This window comes from Falco biarmicus, chromosome 1 (genome assembly GCF_023638135.1).
Source record: "Falco biarmicus isolate bFalBia1 chromosome 1, bFalBia1.pri, whole genome shotgun sequence".
Classification (NCBI taxonomy): Eukaryota; Metazoa; Chordata; class Aves; order Falconiformes; family Falconidae; genus Falco; species Falco biarmicus.
Window position 1 is genome coordinate 114,325,124 of NC_079288.1, and position 26,714 is coordinate 114,351,837.

At 37.7% G+C, this 26,714-nt stretch overlaps 1 protein-coding gene across 3 annotated transcripts in view; it reads left to right on the forward strand.

Moving 5' to 3' along the window:
* INPP4B (inositol polyphosphate-4-phosphatase type II B) overlaps positions 1-26,714 on the forward strand; it is a 213,017-nt gene that overhangs the window by 116,970 nt on the left and 69,333 nt on the right. For all 3 annotated transcript variants that reach the window (XM_056362789.1, XM_056362797.1, XM_056362787.1), the window contains exons 11-14: positions 474-578; positions 6,803-6,911; positions 15,867-16,044; positions 21,459-21,671. In XM_056362789.1, the coding sequence (XP_056218764.1) occupies positions 474-578; positions 6,803-6,911; positions 15,867-16,044; positions 21,459-21,671 (605 nt within the window). The remainder of the gene's footprint in view (positions 1-473; positions 579-6,802; positions 6,912-15,866; positions 16,045-21,458; positions 21,672-26,714) is intronic.

Below are 26,714 nucleotides of genomic sequence, written 5' to 3' on the forward strand. Positions count from 1 at the left end.
ATTTTTCTTAAGCTAGTTTGTTTCTTTATTTGAATTAATAGGAAGAATGCATAGCCTAGTGAATGTAATACTTCAATACTTTAGTTTGAATAAAAAAATGTTACTTGGTGAAAATGCATTACCATCATAGCTCTGTACCCATGTGTCCTTAGCACAGAATAAACATAATGCACATTAACTGTGACATTGCTTCAGCAGGCTATAGACCGATTTCATACAGAGGGAAAAAACGTCTACCACCTAGAATTAAAAAAATCACATTGTTCTGTGAATTAAAAGCTGTGTTGTTGCTTTCAATATGGATACATGCTGAGACTCAAGTTAGTGAACCATTCTTCTCCTAATATACAGTCGCACATTAAAAGTAAATTAAAGACGACTCCTAACATACAAACATTGTCCTCACATTGAAAAGAAGACAAAACATCTGCTGGGTGCTTAAGATAATGATTCTTTAAACTTTTGTTTTTCAGGTTCTTCCTTCAAATCAAGCTGTAGCAAAGGAGAAAAAACATTAGAATTCATCCCAATAAATCTTCATCTGCAAAGAATGCACGTGCATAGTCCTCGATTGAAAGGTAAAGTATATTCTGCAGAGAAATTCCCCAAGTATGACAAAGTATGCATTGAAATACAATTAAAGTTGCAGCTGAGAGGTATGGTTTCCATTTTAGCCCTTGTAAAGATGTAAATATCTTGATTTACATATCCAGTTTCAAGGATGAACATTAGGTGGACATGCTTTCACGTGAAATTTAAAACCGCGATAGAACTGAAAGGTATGCTGTTTAGAGAGCTGAATCTTGGTATTTTTGAGTTTTTCACTTAATAGTAGGATATTGGTAACAGTCTTATTAAACTTTGTAGGTAGGACATAAAGGTGCTGCAGATAAAAAAACACAGAAAGTAATAGTATTGAATTGATTTTATATTTTAGTAAATTCATGTGCAATTTGGGCTTACGTGGATTTGGAAGAAGGTTGAGGAGAAAAGAATATCAAAAAGTACACTTGACTTTTAAAGAAAATTCTAAGATTCATTTCATGTTGAATGTGTTTTGCCAATCAGTGAAATTAGCTTGTTCACAAGATTCATGCAGTATGGCTTGATACAGAAGGTTTCTTGTATGACTAGATTGTGGCGCTTTTTTTTTGTTTGTTTGGTGGTTGTCTTATTTTTTTAATAAAATCAAAATCAAGCTTCCAGATTCTTTATTTAAGAATGCATACTGCTGCACAGGCTTAAAGTGTTTAATTTTTCATTTTGATGGGTTCAAGAAACTTACTGTGTGGTTATTTCCTGCCTTTGTTTTGTGTACTTATCGGGAACCTGCCTGTCTTCCTGAAGGATTTGATTTTATTCTCTCAGGCCTGTGTACTTGCTTCTAAAACCTAAGCTTTCTGTTTTGGATGTTCTTTGGAATATTTCTAGAGCAACTGTGTGTGTACTGTCCATGGAGGACCACACTGAAGTAAATCATGAGATCAAAGAAGTGACCAGCTTGCCCATCCTCCACTTTTCTCTACAAGTTCTGTAACCTGCCCCCGGACATAGTGCCGCTGAGATTGATCAGAAGTCCTGAGTCTGTGCTGAAACTTAGGCGTCAGGTCCAAAGTTAAAGCTGTGCAAGGGATTTCTCTGCCTCACCTTTTGACACCACAGGTTTTGGTTACTGACTGCAGCTCTTGGAAAACTGTGAAGTGGTTATCTAAATTTCTTTTGAGTTCTTTTTTTAAAATAAGTATCAGGAGTGTTGTGCTCATTTTGTTTCTGTGATACCTCAAACAAATAATTAAATGCAGAATATATGTTGACTGAAATGTATTGGTAACCTGTGTGTGGTTAAAAGTATTCTGTTATGGCAATGCAGAACTAATACTGCCATAATTCATACTGACACACTGCACAATGTTTAGTAAGAGTCACGTTGTTCTAGGGCATTGGCTTAATTTTTCATTGTGATCCATAGTGTCAGTGTAGTCTAAAAGCCAGGCTTACCTGTCTTGTTTCTAAGGTGGTGTGGGTATTTTTTCCCCACTGTGCCACCAGAGATGGTGATAGAGCACAATGCATTTCCTCCCAGAGATTGCGGGGATGCACTCGCCAGCCTGTGATGCGAGTTGCGTGGACATTAAGGACAGTGCTACTTTTGAACTTAGTGTGTCCTATTTCTTAGGAAGCCTTAATGAGCTCAGTGCTGCTTGTGCCTAAGTCAACTTATTCAGTGCTACCCTGTGCCACGTAAGCATTTGCTTAGTGTTAAGTGGAAACATCTCACTGATAACACTGAAAATACTTTGAACTTCTAATACTGTCGGGAAGGGTGATAATTTTTTGTAATGTTTGTGATTCTGTTTAATGCAGAATTCTGTTGCTGCTGCTTGCATATAATTTTAGCAGCGTCATTTACAGATAAAAGATTGTAATGATACAAAAACATATAAGCAAATCATAGTATGGTGAATAATTTGATGATAATTTGAGATCTATTAAATTTGCTGTCACTAGAAACAGGGAAATTACACTCTGTAAGGTTTTTGCCTTATAAATACACTGCATCTAAGCAGATTGTAAAACAGTAAGTACAAGCAGTGATTATAGGAGTATTATACTGATGTTCATCCACTTCCAAGTTGGAACACAGGGACTTCTGATTGTCTGTTAGATACTATATTGGTTCAATATTTTGTTACTTCTTTTAATGAACAACAGTGCCTCCAAACATTTTAACAAGATGGGGATTTATAGTAATAGAATATGACAGCACTGTTTTAGTTTAGCTAATGTTTTGAAGTTAATTGATTGTTCAAAAGCATTTTTAGATTTCTAATGACGACAGGTGGTCAGAACCTTAATTTTACGTCTTTTCAAGAAAACCTCTCTGGGAAGAGGGCATTGTATGTTTATTTCCTAAATAAAAAACTGGAATGAAATATTCCATTTAATCACCCATGACTTTTACACTACCTGAGTTTTGTTTTGTTTTTAATGAGTTTTCTCCTTTGTCCTCCAAAACCACTTTGCTTGTGATGTATGGTTAATTAGTGCATAATTTCAAAGGGTACAAAAAGAGATAAATGTTAGAATCATCTTCTGAATTTAGAACTTTGTTTAAATTACAAAACTCTCCCTTTTTTTCTTTTGCTGTTGTTTACTGACCTGAGAATTAGATAACATGGTTTTTGTTATGCTCAATTTTAGAGATTTTGAAATATTAATAATAAAGAGAACTTGTGTTAAAATCAGGGAATTTCTGCTTACACATATTCTTGGAAGACTGACACCTTAGTTACGGGGAGCTCTTTTCATGTCTTTGTATACAAAATGGGTTCCTCAATATGCTTAGGATATTTTGGTAGCACTATAGGATAAATATAAGAAAAAGTAATTGATAATTGTTATTATGTTCACCTTTAGTTGGATAAATGATTTCTGTATCTATTACATAGCCACCGTCCAATCTATTTAGTCTACAGAAATAAGTCTCATTTTATGAGCACTAAAGAGCTGTGTCTTGTATTAGATATATACGGTTTGAACAGGTTTTGTAGTTGCTAATCATTCTGGAGTAAGCAGCACTGACATCAAGTTGGTCTTTCTCATCTCATGCTTTGCTTGGCCTATATCAAAGGGCACCTGGAATATAACCTGGAGACTGCTGGGGGCGGGGAGAAAAGATAAAAAGAAAGCATGTGAACATTCACAGAGGCGGTCATTAAACAAACTGATGAGCCGTAAAGCTGTCATTAACCCTTACGCTGTCGAATGTCTTGATTTTGGAATGCAAGATAGGTTTTAATCCCATCCCATCTGTCGTGTGTATGCTTTTTTTGTTCAACATGTTCAGTAACAGGTTTACTTTTACTGAACTTTGATTTGGGTTGGTACTGGGTACTGACATGGAATAGAAAATACCTGTGTGTTTAAACTTCTAGTAGGAACACTTTGAGAAAAATATTATTTCATTATAGGATAACTATCCCTCTCCATTTGGCGAACACTACATTTTGCTTTGTTCATCATCCTACAGAAGTTAAATTTATGTATTTCCATAGCTTTGCTTTTGTCCCTGTTTATACATTAAGTGTGGTTGTTTTAAATAAATTCAGGGGACTGAAGATATTTTTATTTTGCTTCTGACCAGTGTGAGACACTCACTGCCTGCTGTGAAGGCAAGAAGGTTGCTTCAAATTTGAGACTGAGCTGTGCTTGACATAAAAATCCCTTAGCTCTTTAAATTGATCTGACAAAGCTTAGGTTTATGGAACTTCTACCGTGTCACTGTGGCTGCCACCGTGTTGCAAAAGCTCTATGCTTTATTCTGAAGAAGTGATGAGCAGTTAGTTTATATTTCTGCATGGTGAAGGAATTGTTGGGTTTTGGCAAGTGTGTAACAGGTGTTAGTGTTTCACTTGTATAAGTAGGAGGTGAGTGTATCTCTGGGTCACAATTAGCATGAAATGATGGTTGATTTAGAGTTCAGTTTCCTTGCACTGTTTGCATTTTCTTTCTTCAAATTCTGAAGTAAGTATTTGAGGAAGGATTGAGGGTTTTTTTTAACATCTACTAATTAATCATTTGGGGGGAGCACACTGATAATATGATGCAGCTCCTATGACTGCTGCATTTTAAGCTTTACCTCAACTGTAAACAGTTGTCAGCAGTAGTCTGTTCATGAAGTGGGTGATGGTTGTGAGTTCCTGAAACATTCCTGTACCAGTGCATTCATGCTGCATGTCCTTCACAGGGACCTGCATTGATGTGTAAGTGGAGTACGTCACAAGGCATTCCTCCCGAGTCTTGCAGCACTTTCCAGTGTACTATGCTCTGGAGAGTGGGAATGAGGCTGCCCCATGCCCATCAGCAGGGTTGTAGACATTTTCTTCTTCGCCATCCTCACTCTCCCATGTTCACTTGCATGGGGTAGGTGCTCAGCTGTTCTGGGTGTGTCTGTGTCTCAAACAGCTGCCCCTTGACCATGCTGAGAAGAGGCCACAGGCTGAATGAAAGCTTCCTTCTAGGTAAATACAGCCACCACCACCGCCCCCAGAGTAGCTGTAAGCAGGGTCACTATTTATTTTTAAAACAGAGTCATAAAAAGCACTAGGGTTTAGTCTTTCAAATGTGTTCCTTTAGTTTCATAAGTTATCTGTAAATATATTCAGAAGCCATTATTCAGTTAACCTGATGGGTTCATCTCTTATTTTCGTTTCAAGACAACGCTGTTTTAAGCAATAGAACTACTTATTGTCAAGTACCGGTGGAGCTCCAATAGCCCAAGATTATTTATGATGGATACATTTCTATGAAGAGCTGAAAGAATAGGCTATTTAAGAATCTTGAAGCTCACCTTAGGCTAATGAAATTATGTCACTTCTCCTTTTAAGTGGAAATTGAAGAGTCACCATTTCATTGGAGTTCAAATTAATTTGAGCAAATATGCTTTGAGATTCAGCTCTAGAAGTAAAACATAGTTCATTAACTGTGAATCATTTGTACAGTGTTCTTGCTTCTAGGGATATTTATCATCAGAATGCAAGAAAATTTCTATTTTAGGAGAGGATTAGATTTTAATTTACATGGAAAGCTTCCTTGCTGAATAAAATAGTTCACTAAAAAAAAATATATCCTCTAATATTTCCTATAGAAATACATTTCAAGAATGAGACATTCTGACCTGTATTTTTATACCTTCAGTAAGCTTGGGCACAAAACAATTACTGCTTAGGACAAACGTAAATTCTGAAAATGTAAATTTAAACTTTGAAGGGGTAGTTATTGTGGTTTGGGATGTAGCTGAATCTTCATCTCTGCACTGGCAATCAATCACAGGCAAAAAATGAGATATTGTTTTTGAAAAAGATGTTCCATCTCTCCAGTTCTGTAAGCATACATCCACAGAAAAAGTTCATCCCATATAAATATATATATCAATCAGGTACATACATATATATATATATATATATCAGGTACATACAGAGAGTAAGAACAGTTTGTTGTATCAGCAAGAATTTCAATAGTATAGTTTATTTCTGGTAGCTTTTTGGCTGAAAACAACTGACTTGTTTCTAAACATATATAAAGACTAAGTATATGTCATAGAACAGGGCGCTTCAGTTTAGCATTAAACAGGTAGTTATATCTGGAAGTGGAAGCTAAACAAATTGAAACTAGAAAAGAAGTGGAGATTTTTACTAGTCTGATTAACCATTGGAGCAACTTCTCTGGGAATGCAATGAATTCATTGTCATTTGAAATCTTTAAATCAAGATTAAATGTAGTTTTTTTTTTTTTTTTTTTTTTTTTTTTAGGGAAAAAAATAAATGGCTTCACTCAACCAGAAGATACAAGCTTGATGCAGAAATCATTAGCTGTAATTCTGTAAGCCTGTATTATTCAGGCAGGCAGACTATTCCATCATAGTGGTCTCTTTTGACTCTAAAATGCATGAATCCGTGCATCTTAACATGACTACAAGTTAAATAATGAAAGGGGTAGTAAAGTGAAATATATGAAGGGCCAATTTACTTGGCAGCTTTGTAAACTGCAGAGCTAGAATGTTGTTCTACACTGTGGCATATAATTTAGGTGTAGCAATAAATCAGATAAAATTTCTTAGGTGTGCAGATGGCTGTATGGAAAGATTGATTAGCTCTTGGGCCTCCTTGAGACACAGATTCTCTGTTATTCCTTGGAAATAATACAGACTTGTTCTCACGTCTTGTAAGGTAGGTATCATAGTGTTGCCATACCTTGGACATAGACGCATGCAAATCTCTGTGCTTGTCTGTTCCCCTTCCAGATGCTCTGTATGATGTCATCACTGTGGGAGCCCCAGCAGCGCATTTCCAAGGATTTAAGAATGGTGGTCTCCGAAAACTGCTGAGTAAATTTGAGGCAGAAAGACGGAAGTAAGTATTTTCTAAGTAGCTAGGAAAATACTAAAGTTGCATTACAATGTTATGAACTCACTGAGTAACAAAACAGTTTACCCTGCTGAATACGTGGAATACTAGGTTAAAATCTACTAGAACTGGACAAGCATGCATTCATGAAATTTTTCCTTTATCTTCCCTCCTTTGCTGGACAGTAAAATTGTAGCACAGTTTACTTTCAGTGTCAAGACTTGTTTTAAACACATACTAAAAACTGTGAAATTGTCTTTCCATACTATAAGAAGCTGGAGGAATATCAGTGCTTGAAAACACATGGTTCAGAATGAGATATGTCTTTGGTAATTCTTGTGCTAAGTGCAAAATAGCTATACACAATTTTTCAATAAAGAAACAGCAGCTTAATATAGCATCTTCTTTTCTGACAGCCGTTGGCATATGTGGACAAAAATCTTTTTAGCGTGCCTGTGAAATAAATAAAAAACTACTCTTATTCTTCAGAAAGCCAAAATAAGACTAGGCAAAGAGACAGGCCTTAACTGGAGTTTCAGTTTATTGCTGTACTCAAATGCTTTGGTAACCACTGAACACATACAGAAGTGTTAGTTGTATGTTTTTCTATCTCAGTATTGAGCATATTTGTGTTTGTTGCTATGGCTGTTAAGAAGTTTCAAGCAGCCACAGCTGACACTGGCAGCACCCGCAGCTGTGACTGCTCAACACTTGGACTAACTGTGCCAACCCCATGCAGTCAGTGACACAGCATTCGAAAAGGAATGCAGGAAGTACTGTATGTATACTGATCTAAATCATCACGACACTCCATAGGAAATGAATCCCATTATAGTTAATGCTTTAAAAAGTTTCACAGGTACATTATCATAAAGAATAAAAGAAGAAATTATAAAAATCTACTGTTGATTTCTCCGTTAACTAGAAGTTGGCATTAATGCTAAAACCAAATAAAACCCAGCAGATACATTTCCTTTGAAAACTTTTTTTTCCCCCTGTTTGTACTGCATGGCATAAAACCCCTATTAAATCTTCTAAAATCTTTCATTTCCCTGGTCACCTCTGGTGATGAAACCTGCTAATGAAGCACGAATATCATTGATTGTTAGACCTACAAATGGACTTTGTGTTAACCACAAGTACCTATTCTGCTGTCAGCAGACTGGTATAGGCAGCCTTATCCCCATGATATGGAGGCCTATGAAGTACGTGTTTCTTGATTGAAAAAATGTCTAAAGACATTTCATAAATTATCTGCAACTTAACTATCTGATTAGTATAGTTGTGATAGTATTTAGTGGGGGTTTATTACATTTTGTAAGAAATTGAAGTCATAAGTGATAAAAAGTCCTTTGCAGTTCCAGTCCTCACAGTGTTCATCTTTCAGAAAATGAACAGTTTCTCATTTGCACAGTTCTGCAGCATATCCGCATTGGCTCAACGTGGTTTCCCAAAGTGGAGGATAGCTGTGAGGCAAACTTGAAATAATTATCTGTGATTTCTGCTCATTGGAGAAAAAAAGGGGAAATGCCTTATAGGGAAGAGACAGTCTGTCTTGAGGTCTTCCTGGGAGAACATGTATTGCAGTATCTCATAGGAATGAATGGATAATACCCTTGTTTCTTAGTTGCCCATAACAGGGGAGAGGAGGAGATGATGGGCCAGACTGTTCTTTGGATCCTGCACAATGTCACCTGTCAGAAGGCTAAGATGGCAAAGGATACTCAGTGCAGCAGAGCCTCTTCTCATTTTCATTCATTCCTATTTCACTGACTCAACCATGTAGACCTCTGGGTTGATAGAGGATTGTGTTCAGGAGCACTGGGTAAACCTTTGTGCAGGTTTTACTAAGGCATTTGAACCTATTTCACAGTGCATACACATCACCTTATACATCACCTTATATCTTCCCTGCTGCGTAGACTTTTCTGCATCCCTTTGAAGCACCTGTATTTTGGTGACTTTGGAGGACAAGATGCTGGACCTTTACTCTGACAGTGCAGTTTTCTTTGTGTTTTTTTGTTCCCCTGGAAGAGCACAAGTCTGTCTTTAGGATGATACAGCCAGAATAACGACATTTACTGTCACGTCAGACTCTTCCTAAAAAAAGATCCTTAGTCAGGCTAACAAACTAAAGTTTAAGCACTGAAAACAGGGGACTGCAATTTTTCGCTAATTGCTTGCCAGACCTGAAGAAAGTGGTCACTTAATGTATGAATTCCCATGAATTAGAAAGGAGGAAACCTCCAAAATTCATCTTCTCTTTATCTTTGAGGGCAGCTCAGAGAAAAGTCCACATGATGTTTTTTTATTTCCTCAACGAGAAGAACTTTTGTGAGTCAAAAGGCTGGAGCAAGCAAGCTCTGAATGTGATCTCACTTATTTGAATATTCAAAGTGAGTCTACCTTAAATAGATACATAAAAGGACCATTCTCATTCTTACCACGGAGAAACTTCTTTCACTGTGGCAATGACAACTTTATATTGTATGCACCTGTTTGTTTAGCTGCATGAGGATGCTTTGAGGACACATAGCATTTCCAGGGGCAGCTTTTACAATTTAAATTTTCTGTTGTAGAATGGGAACAGCTTTTCTGTAGGTTTGGTTGAAGGAAGAAGTGACACCTTGAGATATCAGTCAGAATACAAAATGAACAGAAAAAAATGCAGATTTAGCAGCTGTTGCCTTTAGGCTAACTGAGCTGAAGACCTAGAGGAAGATGTGGGAAGAGATTGTTTCTCAAGCCAGTCCTGGTAGCTTTCAAAACATTGTCAGTGCACATGACAGAATGCCTTGAATGCCTTTGACCTTCAGGCTGATTATTAGAACAGTTTATTGAAATATTCAACGGTGTCAGCATATCATAAAATAGTCCATGCTCAAACCTATACTTAAGCAATTAACAAAAAAAAAAGGAACTGTTAACTGGTAGCAAGGTTATACTCCATCTTGCAAGAGCATAATTGCATTTGCAATTGCCAAACCAAAACATGATTGAAACATAGGTTTCATGAAAGCTTATCAGACAGAAGAATGTGGAAAATGTATCTGAAGATAGCTCTGGCATATTTTCTATTACACAGAATATACATTTCTATGCAGATGAAAGAAGGGAAGGTGGTGTATAATGTTTATTAAAAATGCAATATTTTTCCAATTCTTCTCTCATTTGTTACCACCAAAAAAGTCACATTAAAAGGGAAAAAAAAGTTATTTTTTGAAAATATGATCTCAGATAAGGAGGAGAAAAGTTCTTCTTTCAGGTGAAAGCAAGGCTTGATGGTATGTGATCTGAAGCCAGGTCCGTTGCTTTATAACACATTCACAATCTGTACTATTCTTTATCTGCAACAAAGGGACAGATAAAGGGCTTTACCACTACAAACATCAGGCATGTCTATAAGGCATGACTTTAGTATGTCCCTTTAGTAACTAGTAGTGAACTTCATAAGACCAGTAAGAACAATGAATGCTATTTTTAAATCTTGTTTAGGCATGATAGTATTTAAATTGAGCTAAATGAAGTATGACGAATAAAGGATGCTAAATCATTGCTGAATAGTAATTACCTGTGTTTACCTGTGTATGATACACATTTATTTTAGAATTTTTTTCATAATGCTGCATTAGTTTGTTCTTTTTATTTTTTTCCTTCCTTATTTCTAGCTAAAAGAGAAAGTCAGTCAGTTGTTCAGATTCAGTCTTCTGTTGGCCTGCACACAAGCATGGATTACTTCTCCTTCCAGCAAATGGAAGGGCTTGTCTTCTCATCAGTCTAGATGGCACACCAAATTATTACTTTTAGAGTTCAGTTGTGCAGGAACATTTAAGGCAGATATTCTGTAAGTTATACCCATACAATGACTCACTGATTGAAGTGTTCATAAATCACTTTCGGTGTACATCAAAGAATATTTTCTGATTTAAAATCTAATTTGATGATCTCTGCTTCAGCCAAAACACATAGACTTATGATTACAAGATTTTTAATGCCCCAGTACTAACCATCAAGAAAAACAGAGGTGTCCCACAAGCTATATTAGGTGCTGTGATTTGTTATGGTTTTGTACACCATTTCTGGCAAGTTCTTCAGAAATTATCCTACTTTCAATTAGCACAAACTTAAAGCTGGAATAGTACTGAAAAGGATTTTCTGTTGATCTTTTTTTTTTTTTTTTAAAGCCATACTAATTTGGGTTTGAACTGTCTAGAAGGACCCTTTTTTGTTTGACAAGGCCTAGATTTTTGGTCAAGGTGTGCTCCTTTGCTAACGTGCTTGTTACTAGAGATTTTATTAATGCCGAGATCTTCAGGGTTCCTGTTTCCAGAGTTTCATAGCCTTCAACCCATTTCCATTCTCTGAGGAACCTGAAATGGTACTATTTCACAGAAAGTCACAGAGAAGTTGAAATAGTAATGATTTGTGTTGATCTAATTGCAACCTTTATTCTGAAAGGGAAACCACAGCCTGTCAAGCACAGCATTTCTCACAGAGACATTATTCTTTGCTCACTTCCCATTTTTTGTGTCTCTGTGTATATCTATGTGCGTGTGAGAAGGAAAATTAGACTTTATGAATATGAACAACTTTTCACTGACCATAAAATCAATGTATTAAGGTCGTTGGAAGTTTTGTTGAGAAACTGCCGAAGTTTGTGCTATTCATTGAGACAGAAAAATCTCATCACAGTACTTTCCAGCCGCTAGGCTCTCTGAACAGAATTGCCTGAAGTATTTCCTTAAGCATACACAAAAGAAAGGGGACTGGGGCTGGACAAAGAAGAGAAGGAGGAGTTGGGGGAGATTTGCATGCAAAGGTTGGCAAGGATTGCAAGTTTTGGAGAGCAAGAAACTGTTCCATCTACACAGACTCTAGGAGTGGCAGGAGGAGAGTGGATCCTGGCTTTGCCATTGTTTCTTTTAACACATTTCAGCTGGTGGCCAGGAAGAGGCTGCACTGAAAGGCACTGTTTAGCCTCAGGCTTATGGTGGGGCACAGTACCTTTTTCCTTCTATAAGAACTGTGCTCAGTTACCAGGCATGAAATTCTCCCCTATTTTAAAGGCTGTTTGCATCTTTCCACCTATGTAAGACACTCTAAAACTGATTTGAAGAACTGTGGAAGGCTTTCCCTAGGCATTCAGCCTTCCTGTAGGGAGTCTTCCTAGAAAGATTTGCTGTGAGATTAATGTATCCACTGTGGCATCTGTCCTACCTGGGTCTCTAGAAAGCTGATGATGGGCATGTTGACCTTTCTTTTCACTGAAGCTCATGTCCCATTGCCAGCTGAAGGCATTGATGCAGAGTTATTCCAAGGGTCAGTTAGGAGTGAAGAGGAAACAGAAGAGCAGCAATAGAAGGTCTGTGCATACAACCTTAGCCATTTCTTCAAGATAAGGATTTGTGGAGATTTGGGCTTCACAAGTAAATATAGATTAGACAGAAGTAATAACATAATTTCATTTTCCTCAGTATTCAAAATTAGAATTTCTAAGTTTGCAAGGGAATCTTAGGGAAAAAAATAAATTCGAACTTCTGATCTCTCTCAGGCTTGTTTTCCAAACTTCAGTACTGATCATATGGTTTATTTTTGTTTCGTGAGGCAGTGAAAACTCTGAGGTTTGGGTTGGTTTTTTTTTTTTTTTTTTTTTATGTAGCAATTTATTTTTAATCATAACTTCCCACTTTAGACAGAATACATGTGATGCATAAATAAGCCACCAAATTGGTATCTTCAGTAATGTCATAAGCTCGAGGTTATCTGGGGCTAGATGTTCATGCTGTGTATGCTTTAACTGTGTTCTTGATGTTAACGTCTGCAGTTTTGACCATGAAAAATGTGAGGTCAAATGTTCATTGTTCAAAGATTTTAACCCAGTCCCAGATGGTGACAATTTAACTCAGTCACAGAAATTACTCAGTTAACAGCAGGAGTGGAGTTACATGGAGTGTCATTAAAAATTAGACATTTAGCGTATTGCAGTATTTATTCTCAGGCAAAAACTTTGTTAATTTAGAGTTAAAATCGCAGATGTAGTCAATGTCATCTTTATTAAAATTACATGACTATGTCATTAAAGCAATTTTAAAACTGAAATGACCACTGGCAGTCCTGTGTACATAGTTAATGATGGTGCCAATATATGGAAACGATTAAGTGTGGGTTTATATGCTTAGTAGAAGCTTTGAAACTTAACCCAGAAGACATTATTATAGAGTTTTTCAAAAGGTGCATGACTAATAACATATTTTACATATCAAAGGTAGGTTTTCATAGTGCTGCTGATTTCCTGCACTGGACCTACCCATGTGGCCTTTGTCCTAATGCAAAAGTTTCTTCTTTCTTGTAATTCCCTTCATCTAGTTTCTGCATTAGGACACCTGTGAAACATTTCTCCATATATTTTATCACCACCTACTTCTTTTAAGTAATACTACTTATATATCATAGCTACGTGTATCAGCAAGCTCTAAAAATTATTATTTATAAGGAAACTAATTTAATTGAATTGGAAGTTAGTAATGTCTTTTCACAAATGTGAAGGCCACAGAAAATCTCAGGGTAGTCAGCCTTAACAGTGTTGAGACACAACAATTAGAAATTTCAGGTACTCCCAAACCTGTTCTTTTTGAAAAATAATTGTGCATTTTCTTGGGGAGAGGGGGAAGCTGCCCTCAAATTCTGAAAGAAACTGAATATTTGGAGTTGTCTCATGCTTTCTGAGGCTCAGGAAATGTTAATATTAGCTAAATAATGAGGTCTGGTAGAACATTCTGAAGAAAGAGTCCTTCTCTTCACTATGTCTTTCAGTTAAAAGCTGTGATTGGCTCTATTAAAATGAGAACTACCCACAGGTTTAGAATCTTTCCTCTTTTCTTACAGAATTGGCTGTAGCTTTTCTGCTGCAATATTCAGTGAAGCTTAGAGCTGTGGGAGATCAGTGAAAATTATCTGGGAATTAAAGGTTGAGGGGAATCCCAGAAAGGAGTATGTGCATGGTGAACTTGGTAACAGTGTAAGCCAGATTCAGCCTGCAAAAAGGCTCTTTAATAGAGGGAGAGAGAAGCCTGATGGGGAATTGGAGAAAATTCTTCCATGCTGCCAAGTATCAAGACTTTTAAGACTGTGTCTTTGCTACAATTAACATAGACTGTTACTCTTCATCCCTGCCCTGTCTAGGGAGTCTGACAGCTTGAGGGTTGCAGTGAATGTAGAGATAGATGTAACTTTGGAAGGGAATTTCACTAACAGTGTTGCCACCTTGAAGCCAGAGCTGTGTCCATTTCCTCATTTCTCAGAGGGACGGTGATTTTTATTTTTTTTTTTTTTTGCTCAATTTATTAGGACAGACAGTTTATACAATTAATTTTGTTGAAATATTCATGATTCTGACCACTGCACTCATCAGTCTAGCAACTCATATAATGGATTGTGTGTTGGAGACATAGTGATTTTAATGTGGCTGGTAGCATGACTGATCATGGCAAAGCTTTGCTGATTCAGATGCCATTCATTCTGACTGCCTCTACAAGGAATTGTATCTAAAAACGGAGGCACTGGTGAAAGACAGAAAAACAGGATGGAGTATTGTGGAACTTGGGACTGTAACTCGGCCAAGTATCTAAGCAAGAGGCTTAGTTTTAAGATGGCGTGAATCTGTCTGTTTTTGCCAAAAGTTAAGCCTTTTAAGTTTTATGGAGGTGACTTCATTTGGACTTCTGAATGTGTATTGCATATGTCCTTTATTGAATTAAATTTAATTTCTAAATTGTAGAAAACCATTGAGGAGAAACTGGAAGGGACACTAGAGGACACAAAGGGGAAATGGGGGAGTGAAGAGGTCTGGAAAAAGACAAATGAAAAGCAATACGTGAAGTTCAAAGGATTGGATGAGTGTCAAAATTCAGGTCTTGATATATGAAATTAAGAAAAACTGAAGTCATTGGGGAAAGGGTGGAAGAGGCTGAAAGATGTATGACAAATAGACACAAGGAAAGAAAAGAGATACAGAACCAACTGGGGAGTAGTATCTACATTGCTTTGGCATTGGTAATGTTCCAGAAGTTTCACAGTTGCATTTTTTTCCTGCATTATGGGTTGATCTGAAACTGCAAAAGATTTTTGTTAGTTTCTCTGAAAGACTGAAGCAGGGCTTTATAAAGAGAAGGATTATGGACAAGAGTTTTAGGTGGGGAAATGTATATTACAGCAAAGAACCAGTAGGTGTATGCATGCTGTCTAAAATGGAATTTTGGAATAAAGGTATAAAAGGATATCGCATAGTTAGTAAGTGTTGGGGGGAAAAAACAAGGGAAACAAAAGAAGTTGTGCAAAAGAATTCCTGTAGTTTCTGAACAGTTAAAAGGGAAGTAGGAAGTTTTCAGTGTGCACTTGTGTGGTTTTGTAGTAATTAACTCTCACACGCCATTTCTGTGTCTTTTCTTGCAAACTAAACACGGGGGTTTTTTATTGCAGATAACTGGTTATCTGGTTATTGAAACATAGTGTGGCCATTGATCAATTAAACATTAATGGCTCATTTTGAAAGACCTAGTGAGGTAATTAATAATGTGATGGGCAATTCACTGGAAAAACAAAGAGCCTTATGCTCTTTGTGATTATTACCTGACTTGGTGAAACCTGTTTCTCTAGAATTACATTTTTGAAAATAAATAAATAAAACCCCATTTTTCTTATGTTAATATTAATTGCTGATTACGTGATTAGGTTGAACAGTACTACTTGGAGTGTTTGATGGTGGGCAGTCTGTTACCCTTTACTGTTCAAGCAAGGATTTGGTTTTACCATTAAAGGAAAGAGGGTTTCAATGAAATCAGTGAAGTTCAGGTATCTGTAATTTTTTTGCAAAACTAGGACTAAGATTTTTAGCACATTAAGCATTGTTATTAATAGCAGAAATTATTTTGACATTATGTGACTCTCTCTCTGTTATTACAGTACTGGATACCAGTGTATTTACTATTCACCTGAAAACACAGCCAAGGCAAAAGAAGTTCTCAGCAACATCAATCATCTACAACCTCTCATATCAAGCCATGCAGACCTGCTGCTTAATTCTGCAAGCCAGCGTTCTCCAGACAGCTTGAAGAATTCTTTAAAGATGCTTTCAGAAAAAGTAAGATTCAAATCTTCGCTGCAATGGAAAATGGAATAACCAAGTCTCTAACTGCTGAGTTTTTTTCTGCATAAATTGACTTTCACAGCATCAGGAAATGTTAAATAAGCTCTGCTAAAATGAACTTCAAAACGTTGCTATTAGAAAAAGAATGTTATTTAGCATTTCTGTAGGCTTTTTGCATAGAAAAATTAAGGAAATCTATAAAGATTGTCTTTATTTGAAAGTATAATTAATTTAATTTCATGTGTCATTGTTATCCTCTAGTGTTCACATACTGGGGTTTATAGAAAATAGATTATTGTAATTAATTTTGTGTTATGATAAAAGTTTATTTTGTTTCTCTTTCTGTGATACATCAAACTGCTACTTGTGGGATGTAGTTCAAGCCAGGTTTGTGCATAAGCTTTAGAACAATACAGCATTATCAAAAATGGTGATATAGTCTGGAAGGAGAAGCTAGGAAGTTGGCACCAGGAGGTCTCAAATTTTAATTCTTTTTCTCCTATTATATTCCTCTGTAGCTGTAGGCTCTTCCTCATCTTAGTTTCTTTAGCTCTAAATTAAGGAAGATAGTATTTTCCACTTGTCTCACAGAGTGATATGAGAGATTAGCTGAAGTCTAAAGTACTTCTAAGCATATGTTAGCCTATAAAAATATTAGGCACTATAGCTATGACCAGAGGGCTTGAAAAAAGTTTCCCATTGCTTCATGGGCAGTACCTTCTGTAATGTGATCTCAATATGACTTAATAACACTATCAATAACCATTTCAATATATCTTCAGCTATTGGGAAGTGGCAACCCCTGTGGTCTGTTGAGCACTATTATCCCAGCAGTACATTGTTCAATGGGAGAGTTTCAAACCTGAATATTGAGCTCAGCTGCATACTGTGAAGGCATTGCATTGGAGCCACGGGGGAGATAAACGTTGCTCTCAGTTACAGATGTTAAATCCAAAGTAACTCTGAGAACACTGAAGTCACTGTGAATTACAGGAATGATATAAGAAAGTAGAATCCAGCCTGGAAAAGAAAGGGAGGAATTTAGGAGGGGGTTGTGGCAATTATAGTGTACCTTCCCATGTAGTACTGGAGGCCGTTCTTTATTGTGCATAGAATAGGTGGAGCTGCTCTATTAGTGGTTAGTTCAAAGAAATATGCATGCACAAGTAAAACAAATCGAAGAAGTGTTTGTTCTGAAGATTCAAGACCTGGTTTGCTGGGGAATTCATATATTAGCTATAGCCGTTTGCTTTGCGCTTCCCATCTTTGCCTGTCTGAGCAGGAGGAGCGGATGATTTCAGAGCGGCTGCAAGGAGCTATGATACTAACCTGCCATTTGAACCGTGGCCTATTGGAGAGCCTGACTACAGAAAAGGGCCAACAAAGACAATCAATTCAGTTTGGAAAAGTCACAGATCTTTTAAATTTATAGCTGGTGATTTAGTTGTAAATGTTCATATCAACTTTTCAGGGCCAGGATTAAATTGCTGGTTAGTACATGAGCACAGCTTCCCAGATGTGGAAGCAGGAGTCTCACCTGATGTAGTCCACCTGACAGCCCATGCTATCTATCCAGCCTCCACCTTTTGATTGGAAGAGATGAATGCAGTTGTCTGGACAGCTGCTGAATGAACAGTTGAGTATCTGCTTCCCTGTCTATTCCCAAATGCACTCTGAGGAGAAGGCAGATAATTGAGAAAGAAGGTGGAACAGCTGCTCAAGAAACTAGTGTGGAGGGATATCTGCTTGTAAAGAAGGGAAGAGAGTTGGGGAGGAAAGGAAAGGCCGAGAAGCAACTTTAGAGAAGGGCACTATTAAGTTTCAAAAACCCAAATTGTGTGAACCCACATAGTTCTGCAATTAGATCCCTCATATATAAAACAAAGCATCATCTTGATATCCTAAGATAACCTGTCTATATAGGTTATCTGTATAGGTATACTCTCTGGTTCAGTGTGGGAGAATCAAGACCAACAGAGTGTTCCTGGTTATATTTAAGATAGGTTGGCATGCTCTTCTGACTAGAATTACATGATGCTTACCTGTATGCTTGAGGCATATGAGGTGCTTCTGCTCTTGCACCTTTTGTATACTTTCTATTTAAAAAAAAAATGTTCTCATAGTTTTAACTTGATAGAAATTTAGAAATTAAACCAGTGTTTGAAGAAATCATAAAAATGATTTGCCTGGTGATTAAATCCCTCAAGTTTATTAAAAAGCATATCACTTTTTATTTGAAAATAATGTTAAGCTTGATATATAGAATAATTCTTTCTAAAAACATTAGGTAGCAGCGAGTACATCTGAGATATATATATATATATATAATAAATCTTTCTAAAAACATTAGGTAGCAGCGAGTACATCTGAGCTATCAATAATGTCAATTACAGTTAAGGATTTACTTTAGAAATGGAAGGACTGGCTCCATGTATTGAAAGTGGAAAATTAAATCAAGTAATTCCACTGCTGCTTCATAAATTGAGCTTATTCTCTCATATTAAGCATGGTTTTACTGCTCCATAGATGATTTGCAGTGTACTGTAGTGTTTTCCTGAGACTAACCTTTTATCAACACTTTCTGTTAATTGATTAAGGAAGCCTTTAGCTGTCGACAAGTATATCAGCATTTGCAGCTTGCAGAAGGCTTGATAAATTCATTTTCCAGCTATGCCTATCTTTGTTTGCAGAAATATTCTTTAGTCAAGTATCTAAAAGAATTTGCAAAGTTTTCATTTCTTTGTATAGACTCATTTCGTGATTTCAATATGATTTTATAAATAGTGATGTTCTGCAAATTTAGCTGTACTGAGCTGTAAGAAAATGCAGTTAAAATGTAGTTTGTTGTTAAACCAATGGAATCCCTGAATGGAATTTAATTAGGGAAGCACTTTAGTTTTTATATGAAAAAAAGGAGGTTCACTTCCATGCCAGTTTGCTTTTTAAAATTATTTTTCCCTATAAAATATTGATATTAGATTAAATTACTTAAACAGCTAGTTACCTAATATGCATTACAGCCATAGTGGGCATTCCTTACTTCAAGGTGTCCAATACTTAATTTTTTTCTGAAATTTAAAGCTTTTTTGAGTCTACCATGCCTGGTGCAGAGACCTGAAATGATCTCAAGCAGACTTTGAGGGGGGGAGGTACAGACCCTCAGCAAAACCGCGACGAACTGTAGAACCATCTTGAAGAGAAGCTCTGTTGTTACCATGCAAGAAAAGTCAACTCCACAAGTCTCACTTTGCCTCTGCTTTATAGAAGTTTGATAAGGTTTTATAGCAGTACTCCCCAAAGAGTACCTATTATCTAAGCACACAACATGTGAAGGCTAGAAATGTAGAAAAGTGAAATTGTCCTATGATGCGTTTCAGGGCAACCATAAGGCAGACCTGCAGGGCTATGTATAAGAAAACTGCAGCTGTTTAAGCACCCATTCCCTCAGGCACCAAGTTAGCAAGGAGGACACAGAATAGGTCTGGTGAAATTGCTGGGGAGATGAATAGTGTCACCAAGCCTAATCACTAAAGAATCCCAGCTGAACTCTGAAGGAAGTCCTGATGTTGGTTTAAAAAAACCATAACTTTGCTTAGATATCCCTGAGATTCTTACTTTTAAGACTTTGGAGTTTTATTTGTAGCAAATTTTCAGCCTTTCTATGTGCAACCATGTCCTAAACATCATGAAAACAGGAAGAAGGAGAAACTTCTCAGGCATGTGCCTAACCCAGCAGCTGGAGCTTTAAGACACCAGTTATTTAGAGCATTGTGGTCTAAATGTCAGTAAACTTCTGAGGGCATATTGAGGTAGGAAAGCCAGAAAAATAAATTGGCATAGGAGTAGAGGTGCCCAAAAGGGGAGTAAGTACTAGCAAAAAGGGATGGGCTAAGAACAGAAGTAAGAAGTGCAGAAAAACTTTGAGAAAGATTTACAGGGAGATAGATGCTGACACTTGAAACTTGTTTGGTTTGGGGTTTTTTTTGCTCTTCTCCTCCAGGTTTTGCATAAGAAGCATGAAAGGGCTGAATGAAGCTTGGCTGGGCAACCTTTATTTCTATAATTTCCTAGCTTTGTGTGACTGCTTGTTCAGGCTGGTTGCTCTGACTCTTAGCTACATATGTTTCCGCATGCCCATTTAATTAAGATTGTGTGCATAAAGGCAGTTCAGCATCTGAATCTGCACATGACAATCCACTATGTTTTGGGTAAATAGGAAGGCAGCTAAATCCCACTACTCTGCAATAAATAAATTCAGGTAATTGGGCTGTGAGAGAAATGTGAAACTGTTTCATCATCATCTGTGAACCAGGGCCTCTGACTGAGGAGAGGAGCTCTGGTAGCCTGGGTCAGGTGTGGTAGATGTGGTATAGTGTCAGGGTGCATGCTCCCCCTGCTTGGACAGATGAACCCTGTCAAATGTTCAAAAATGTGACTCGCCCCAGCTGTCTGTCACTGTGGCTTTGCTACTGATTGCCACCCTGAAGTGAAAGGAAACATCTTTGCGCTCACCCTCTCCTGTTCAGTAAGTCGTGCCAGCCAACTCCGAAGTAAGAGGCATGGTGGAGACAGGGCCACGTGTTGTGTGACTGCCCCAGATGGGCGTGCATGGCAGAATGGCGGCAACTGCAAGTGCTGTTGCATAGATACAGTACAGAGATGCTAAAGACCATATGCAGAAAGCATTTTCCTTTTCCTGTTGGGGTGGAAGGGAGAAAAATCATGCAGGGGAGGTTGGAGGTTTTTAAAAATACAGTAAACTTCCTGCTGTCACAGTCAACCAGAAGGATTTAGAAAAATGATACAGTGATTGAATAACATCTTCAGAGAGCCCGGAAAAACTACTTCAAGGTTTCCTTTCTTTAAAAATGAGTAAAATAAATGTAGAAATTGGTTGTCATCACCTGCCTTGATTTCTGGGTTGATACCTACAGGTACGAACATTTATCTCTGGAAACCCTGCATTTGCCGCTACTGCAATCTCAGCAGTGTAGAATGGTCTGGTTTTAAGAAGATCCTTAAATTTGTTAATCACATTTTATCTGACACTTACTTGGAAATTATTGAGCAGTGGTTGGTTAGTCTTGGAACTTGTTCTTGTAGAGGCTCATCTCTGCAGGCAAAATTTGGAACTCAAATAGAATAGGATTGTGTGAAAAAATTGATGATATCTATGACAGATACTGTACTTTTGTGTTAATCCTTCAAACTCTGGCTTTGTAGAATGTGATGATGTCCCTGAAACTTTTGAATTGTTCCTCATTGTTTGTTGGTCTGCTTTGTTTTCTGCCTCTCAGGCCAGCCTGAAACAAATAACCGCTCTGCCTAAGGGCAGTTCGGTGTTATAGCTGTGTTGCAGTATTGCATTCTTTGGTCTAACCTTTTCATTCATTGGGTTTTTTTTCTAGACAGAGTTATTTGTGCATGCATTTAAGGATCAGCTGGTCAGAAGTGCCCTTTTAGCACTATACACAGCCCGGCCTGGCTGTGTCCTCAAGAAACCAGCTGTGCCTAGAAACAGTGCAGAAGAGGAGGGTGATTCGCAGCATCAGGGTCATCCTTCTCAGATTAAAAGACAGGACTCTATACCCCATCATTCCGAGTATGATGAGGAGGAGTGGGTAAGTAGTCAGACACTCTTGGTTGGTATTCAATCCTTAACCTTACAAATCAGCATAAACAAATAAAAGCCTTAAATGTCCCGGTCATTTCTTATGGGGGGTGGGGCGGGGGTGGCAGGGAGTGGGGAGGGGGTGTGGCAAGAGGGGAGCAAAACCGTGAAATAATATTTTTCAGATGCATTATATGTTTTGAAATGAACTTGAAAGGATTTTTGTAAGTACGGTGTGCTTCTGAGTGGCTGCTTGGTTGTACATGTAGCAGTGAGGATGAGGAGTATTTCTTGCCCAGAGAGGAAAATAGCCTTTCTTTGCTCTTTAGTTCCTTTTGCAAGTTAGGCAGATTTAAGAATACTGGAACAACATGTGCTATTAGGAAGGAAAATTCTTTCCCCCCACCCCCCAAGGCTGAACATAAATGGTTTAAAATACACATGAATTAGCCCTTAGCAAAACAGAGCTCTTTTCCCTTAAGACTGTTCTTAGAGGATGTCTGAGACTGTGTAAAAGAATTAAACATGGCTTTTAGATTCGTAGCATATCTTTCAAAGATTTATATTATGTATATGGCTGAAATTTTGTAAATTATTTTGATGGATGTGTTTGATGGATCTGCTTCTTTTTTACATACACCCTGAACTTAAGCTATTTTTACTTGGTTCAGGCTCATACTTTCAGTTCATCACTGCATTCTCATAAATGTAAAGAATGCAAGCATATGAATCTCTTTTCTATATAATTAATTACTTGTGCACTACAGTACTTACACCTGAACTGTAATTTCTATCCATACCACAAATAATGGAAGATAAATATATTTCTTCTAGAGAAAAGAGAAATATTTCCAACCCCCCATGCATTAAGTAGTCATTAGATTTAAACAATAACTAACTCATTCTTTTATGTCATCTGGTTTTAGAGGCTTGAATTCACTTTTTCGTGTTTTCTCAACAACCTGAGGGGCTAGAATGGTTCATCTTTCCTTGAAATCAAAGCCAAAATGTTTGTTTCCAGCTGTTGAAACAGTCAGAAAAATAAATACCACCATAGATTTAATAAAAGGCAGAAATTTTGCATTGGAAAAATGGCATTTTTGTGCAAGTTGTATTTTAATTTAGTACTTTAATTGAGCTTTTCTGCAGAGAAACTAACTTCACTGTGTTTCATTATCAATTTTTTTTAAAAAAAATATTTCTGCCAGGTACTTGGTCCTCATCTATTAAAACATATAAGCATATTAGTTTAAAGTGTAAATATTTTTTCTGCTGAATTAATAAGATTACCTGCTTGATCAAAGTTAAGTGTATCTAAGTATTTTCTGAGTTAAACTGAGTCAGAGTCACTGTCAAACTTGAGACAGTATAAATCTTAGAGAAAATTTGTTTTTTTCTCATATGAAAGATCACGCTTCCATTATTTTTCAGTTCTTTCTGTCAATGGTGGTAATGAATAATATGAGTTTTAATGATCAAATTGTCATTAGCATGATGAAAAGAGAAAGAATAAATGAGTTTAAAATTTGAAAAAATGCTTCATCTACTCTGAAAGTTAACTATAAAGGAAAAAAACTTCAAGATACATTGCTTTGTATGCACAGTACTATATCCTCCTCTGTTGTTTTCCACACACACTATTATCAAGCACTAGAGTTGCAGTTTGCAATTGGAATTTCAATTTTAATTTTGCCTGAAATCTAATCAGTGACATCAAGAACTCTTTAAGCTGACCCTGTTCCATCCACTTCCAATGACTGCATTACCTTACAACCATCATGAAAACGAATACAAGGCAGCGTTCAAAAACTAGGTGAGATCCACTCACTTCTCTGGCATCCAAAGTTGTATCTAAGGAATAATTCCCATTTGCTTAACTGTGCAGGGTACCCTTTCACTGAGTGACGAGTGTTTTCCAAAAAGCCGATTTCTTCATAGCAATACTTTGTTGTACCTCTCCTTGATGCCAAGTACAAATACTCATCCCAGGGTAACTGACAGCAGTATGGTTTCAGCTGTTTACATCAGTACAAAGCATTGCTGTTGAAGGAAAAACAATTAACTTGAGAGTTTTAGATTGCCTCTGGGTAGATAGTCTCTTCCTTAGCCAGCTGATTCCACTATCCTAGAACCTCCCTGCAGGAGGGAACAAAGCATGTTGTCCTGTATAGCACAAGAAAAGTTAGGCACGTTGCCATGTGGAGCTATTTCTGCTCTCATTTCTGACTGGCTGCTCGCCATGGTTGGAGCTACAAAGAACAGGCAAAATGGCATTTCCAACAAGTAATGTACAAATACTGACGTGGTACTCAGACAGGCATCTTGAATACTGACCTGTGTGCAATACATTCTACTCCAAAGCACTGTCACATCAAAAAAGGGTGTTAGTCATGCACATTAGTTAAGATATTTGCTTTATTTATAAGCATACCTCAAAAAGACCTTAAGGCAATATGGGGCTATCAACCCATATGAAGGAGGCAGGACACGGTATCTTCATAGCACTGGGGAATGCAGTTGCTCTCTCATACTTGGCACAACTAAAGCATGCAACTGCAGTGGTGTATGTAGAGGGAAAAGAGATGTCTAAGGAGCTCTGTAGTGAATTTAGAAAGCCTGAGAATCCTTTAAAAACAGAAAAACAGCCTCTGGGACTCCACTGACCCGCAGTGCTTAGGAGGAAGACATCCAGTCAGGTGCAATGACAGGAAAACAGTTTCTACTCCTGTTCGGTGAAATGAGGGAGTTGAATTGCCCTTGAACAATACTTACAGAGCAAATGGAAATTAATTACTTTTTTTTTTAATTGGGTGGATGAAATAGAATTCTTTTGCAGAATGTCCTAAGAAAAGCGTCCATCCTTCTGTGATGGCAAGGCCTAGCTCTTCATGGAGATCACTATAAGTATGCATGCACGTGTGCCAGTGCTACAGCAGAGGTGGCAAGAGAAGAGCAACTATGGCCATTTCTAACTAGTAACACCTAGCCACATGTGCTGGGACTTCTTAACATCCTAAATGGCTCCTGAAAGTTGGAAGAAGTAGATGATGTCAATATGTTGTTGCCTTGTCCCAAGAGGGTCAAGCCCTGTTACAGATTTCCACATTCCCTGTCATGTGTTTGACTTTTGAGCTTAAAGAAGCAGTAACGAGAGGGAGCCAGAGACCTTGTTTCTCTTGTTCTTTCACACCACAGTCGTAAACTTACCATCCAGTTAGCTCCAAAGCAACTGGTGGGAAAACTGGTGTCAGGGGAGAAGCATCCTGCTTGGGAATCTAAGGTCTTAGTACTTCAGCATACCAAGAAATAAGACATTTTCTTCTGATCCCTCAGCTCACACAGAGGCCTTATAGGACTGCTTACTTGAGAGGCTGTGGTTGATTTTGTCCTTTAACCTGGCACATGCAGCAAAATGAACATTTGTGAGGTAGTTCTTAAGCAAATTGAAAATAGACCACTTGGGAAGGTGAAAGGCGCGTGGAAAGTGTGCTAGGCTACAGGAAAACGTTATGGGAGTAGTAAGGATGGCAAAGAGTGTGAACTGGATGGATATTTTATCACAGAGAATAATATGGAGTCACTTGATTTTCGTTGATTGGAAACTGCTTTTTTACTCAAGAATCATTCTTAACAAACTGCAGAATTTCAGCAGCTCTCTTGGAAAAATGTGGGCATCTTTGGTTCAGACAGAATAAAGTCACAATTAACGATAGACACGTCTACTTTTTCTGTCCTCCTATGATGGCTTCTAATCCCAGGAACCTTCTATGTGGAGAAAAAGAGCTGGCTCCCTCTCACTTGCCCATATGTAAAAAAGCCAGCTATATGATAATAAGAGTGAGCTTTCTGGCAACAGATGTTTATGAATTTGCTTCTAAACCCTCGGGGAATGTTTGTGTGAATATTGTATAGACATCATCTCAATGCTGGGTTAATAGTTGGTTTGAAGAGAGAAAAGTGTTCTTTCCAAAATGAAACAAAGACTCGTATTTGTGTTGCTTGTGCAATAACTCCAGATGCTCATTAAGAGCTTAACACTCTTTGTGTTGGGATTAAACTCCCCCAGCAGAGGGAGGCAAGGGAAATTACGTTGCTGAAGCCACGCTAAGCAACTTGAGTTCATATACCTCAGCAACTTCAGTGACTAGAAAACCTGAAGTTCCCTGCTACTCTCTAGTAAAACTTGCAGCTACCTGGGGCCAGAATTTCTGCTGTTTGCAGTATTTCATTGCTCTTCATAGAATCCTTCCCAAAATAGTACTTGTGGGTGGTGGAAATCAATCATTTCACCCACATTCTAGATGTTTTTCAGGAATGCTTGAGGTACATACAGGATGAAACTTTTAAAGGCATCTATATCTCTCCTCTGTCTTTGGCTTTAAATTGTATTTATGCATGTGAATGATAGTCATGTGTCTAATGGTTTGTTTTGTGCATACCCGTGCAGATATTTCCACTTGTTACATTGTACATGCAGTACTTAAACAATCTGTGAATTAAATGCAGTTCTTCATGAGAGTGACCAGCTTCTTGCCTCTTTTAAATCAATACCTTTTTCATAGTGTGGGGAAGTCATGGGTTTATGAAGGGACAGGATCAAACCATAGTTTCTACATCCAGCTACAACACTAGATGCTCACTTGTCCTTAAGGCAGCCCTACAAGAACTTTCCAGGAATCAAGTTTGGGGAGCTGGAGGAGAGGATCTGTGTTGCTGTACAGATTCTGCAAGTACACGCTTCTGTCTGCAGGCCTGTGTCATGTCCCTCAGGGCAGGATGCCTGCTTGTCTCAGGGTGTGCTCTCAAGTGGAGGGAACGGGGAAAGATCAGATCCCTTAGTCAGGATAATGGCCTAAGAAGTGTGGCATGTGATTAAAGATAAACCTTAGATTAAATGTTTGCCTTGAGAGTAGTTCTGACTTTGCCTTCACCCAACTCCCAGGTGTTACCATTTCCATGGAGCAGTGGTATTTCTCTGAGTTTTCAGTTTTCTTTAACCTTCTCTCTTGTTGTCTTTTGCAACTCCATTCTTAAACCTCAAGGCCTGATGTTT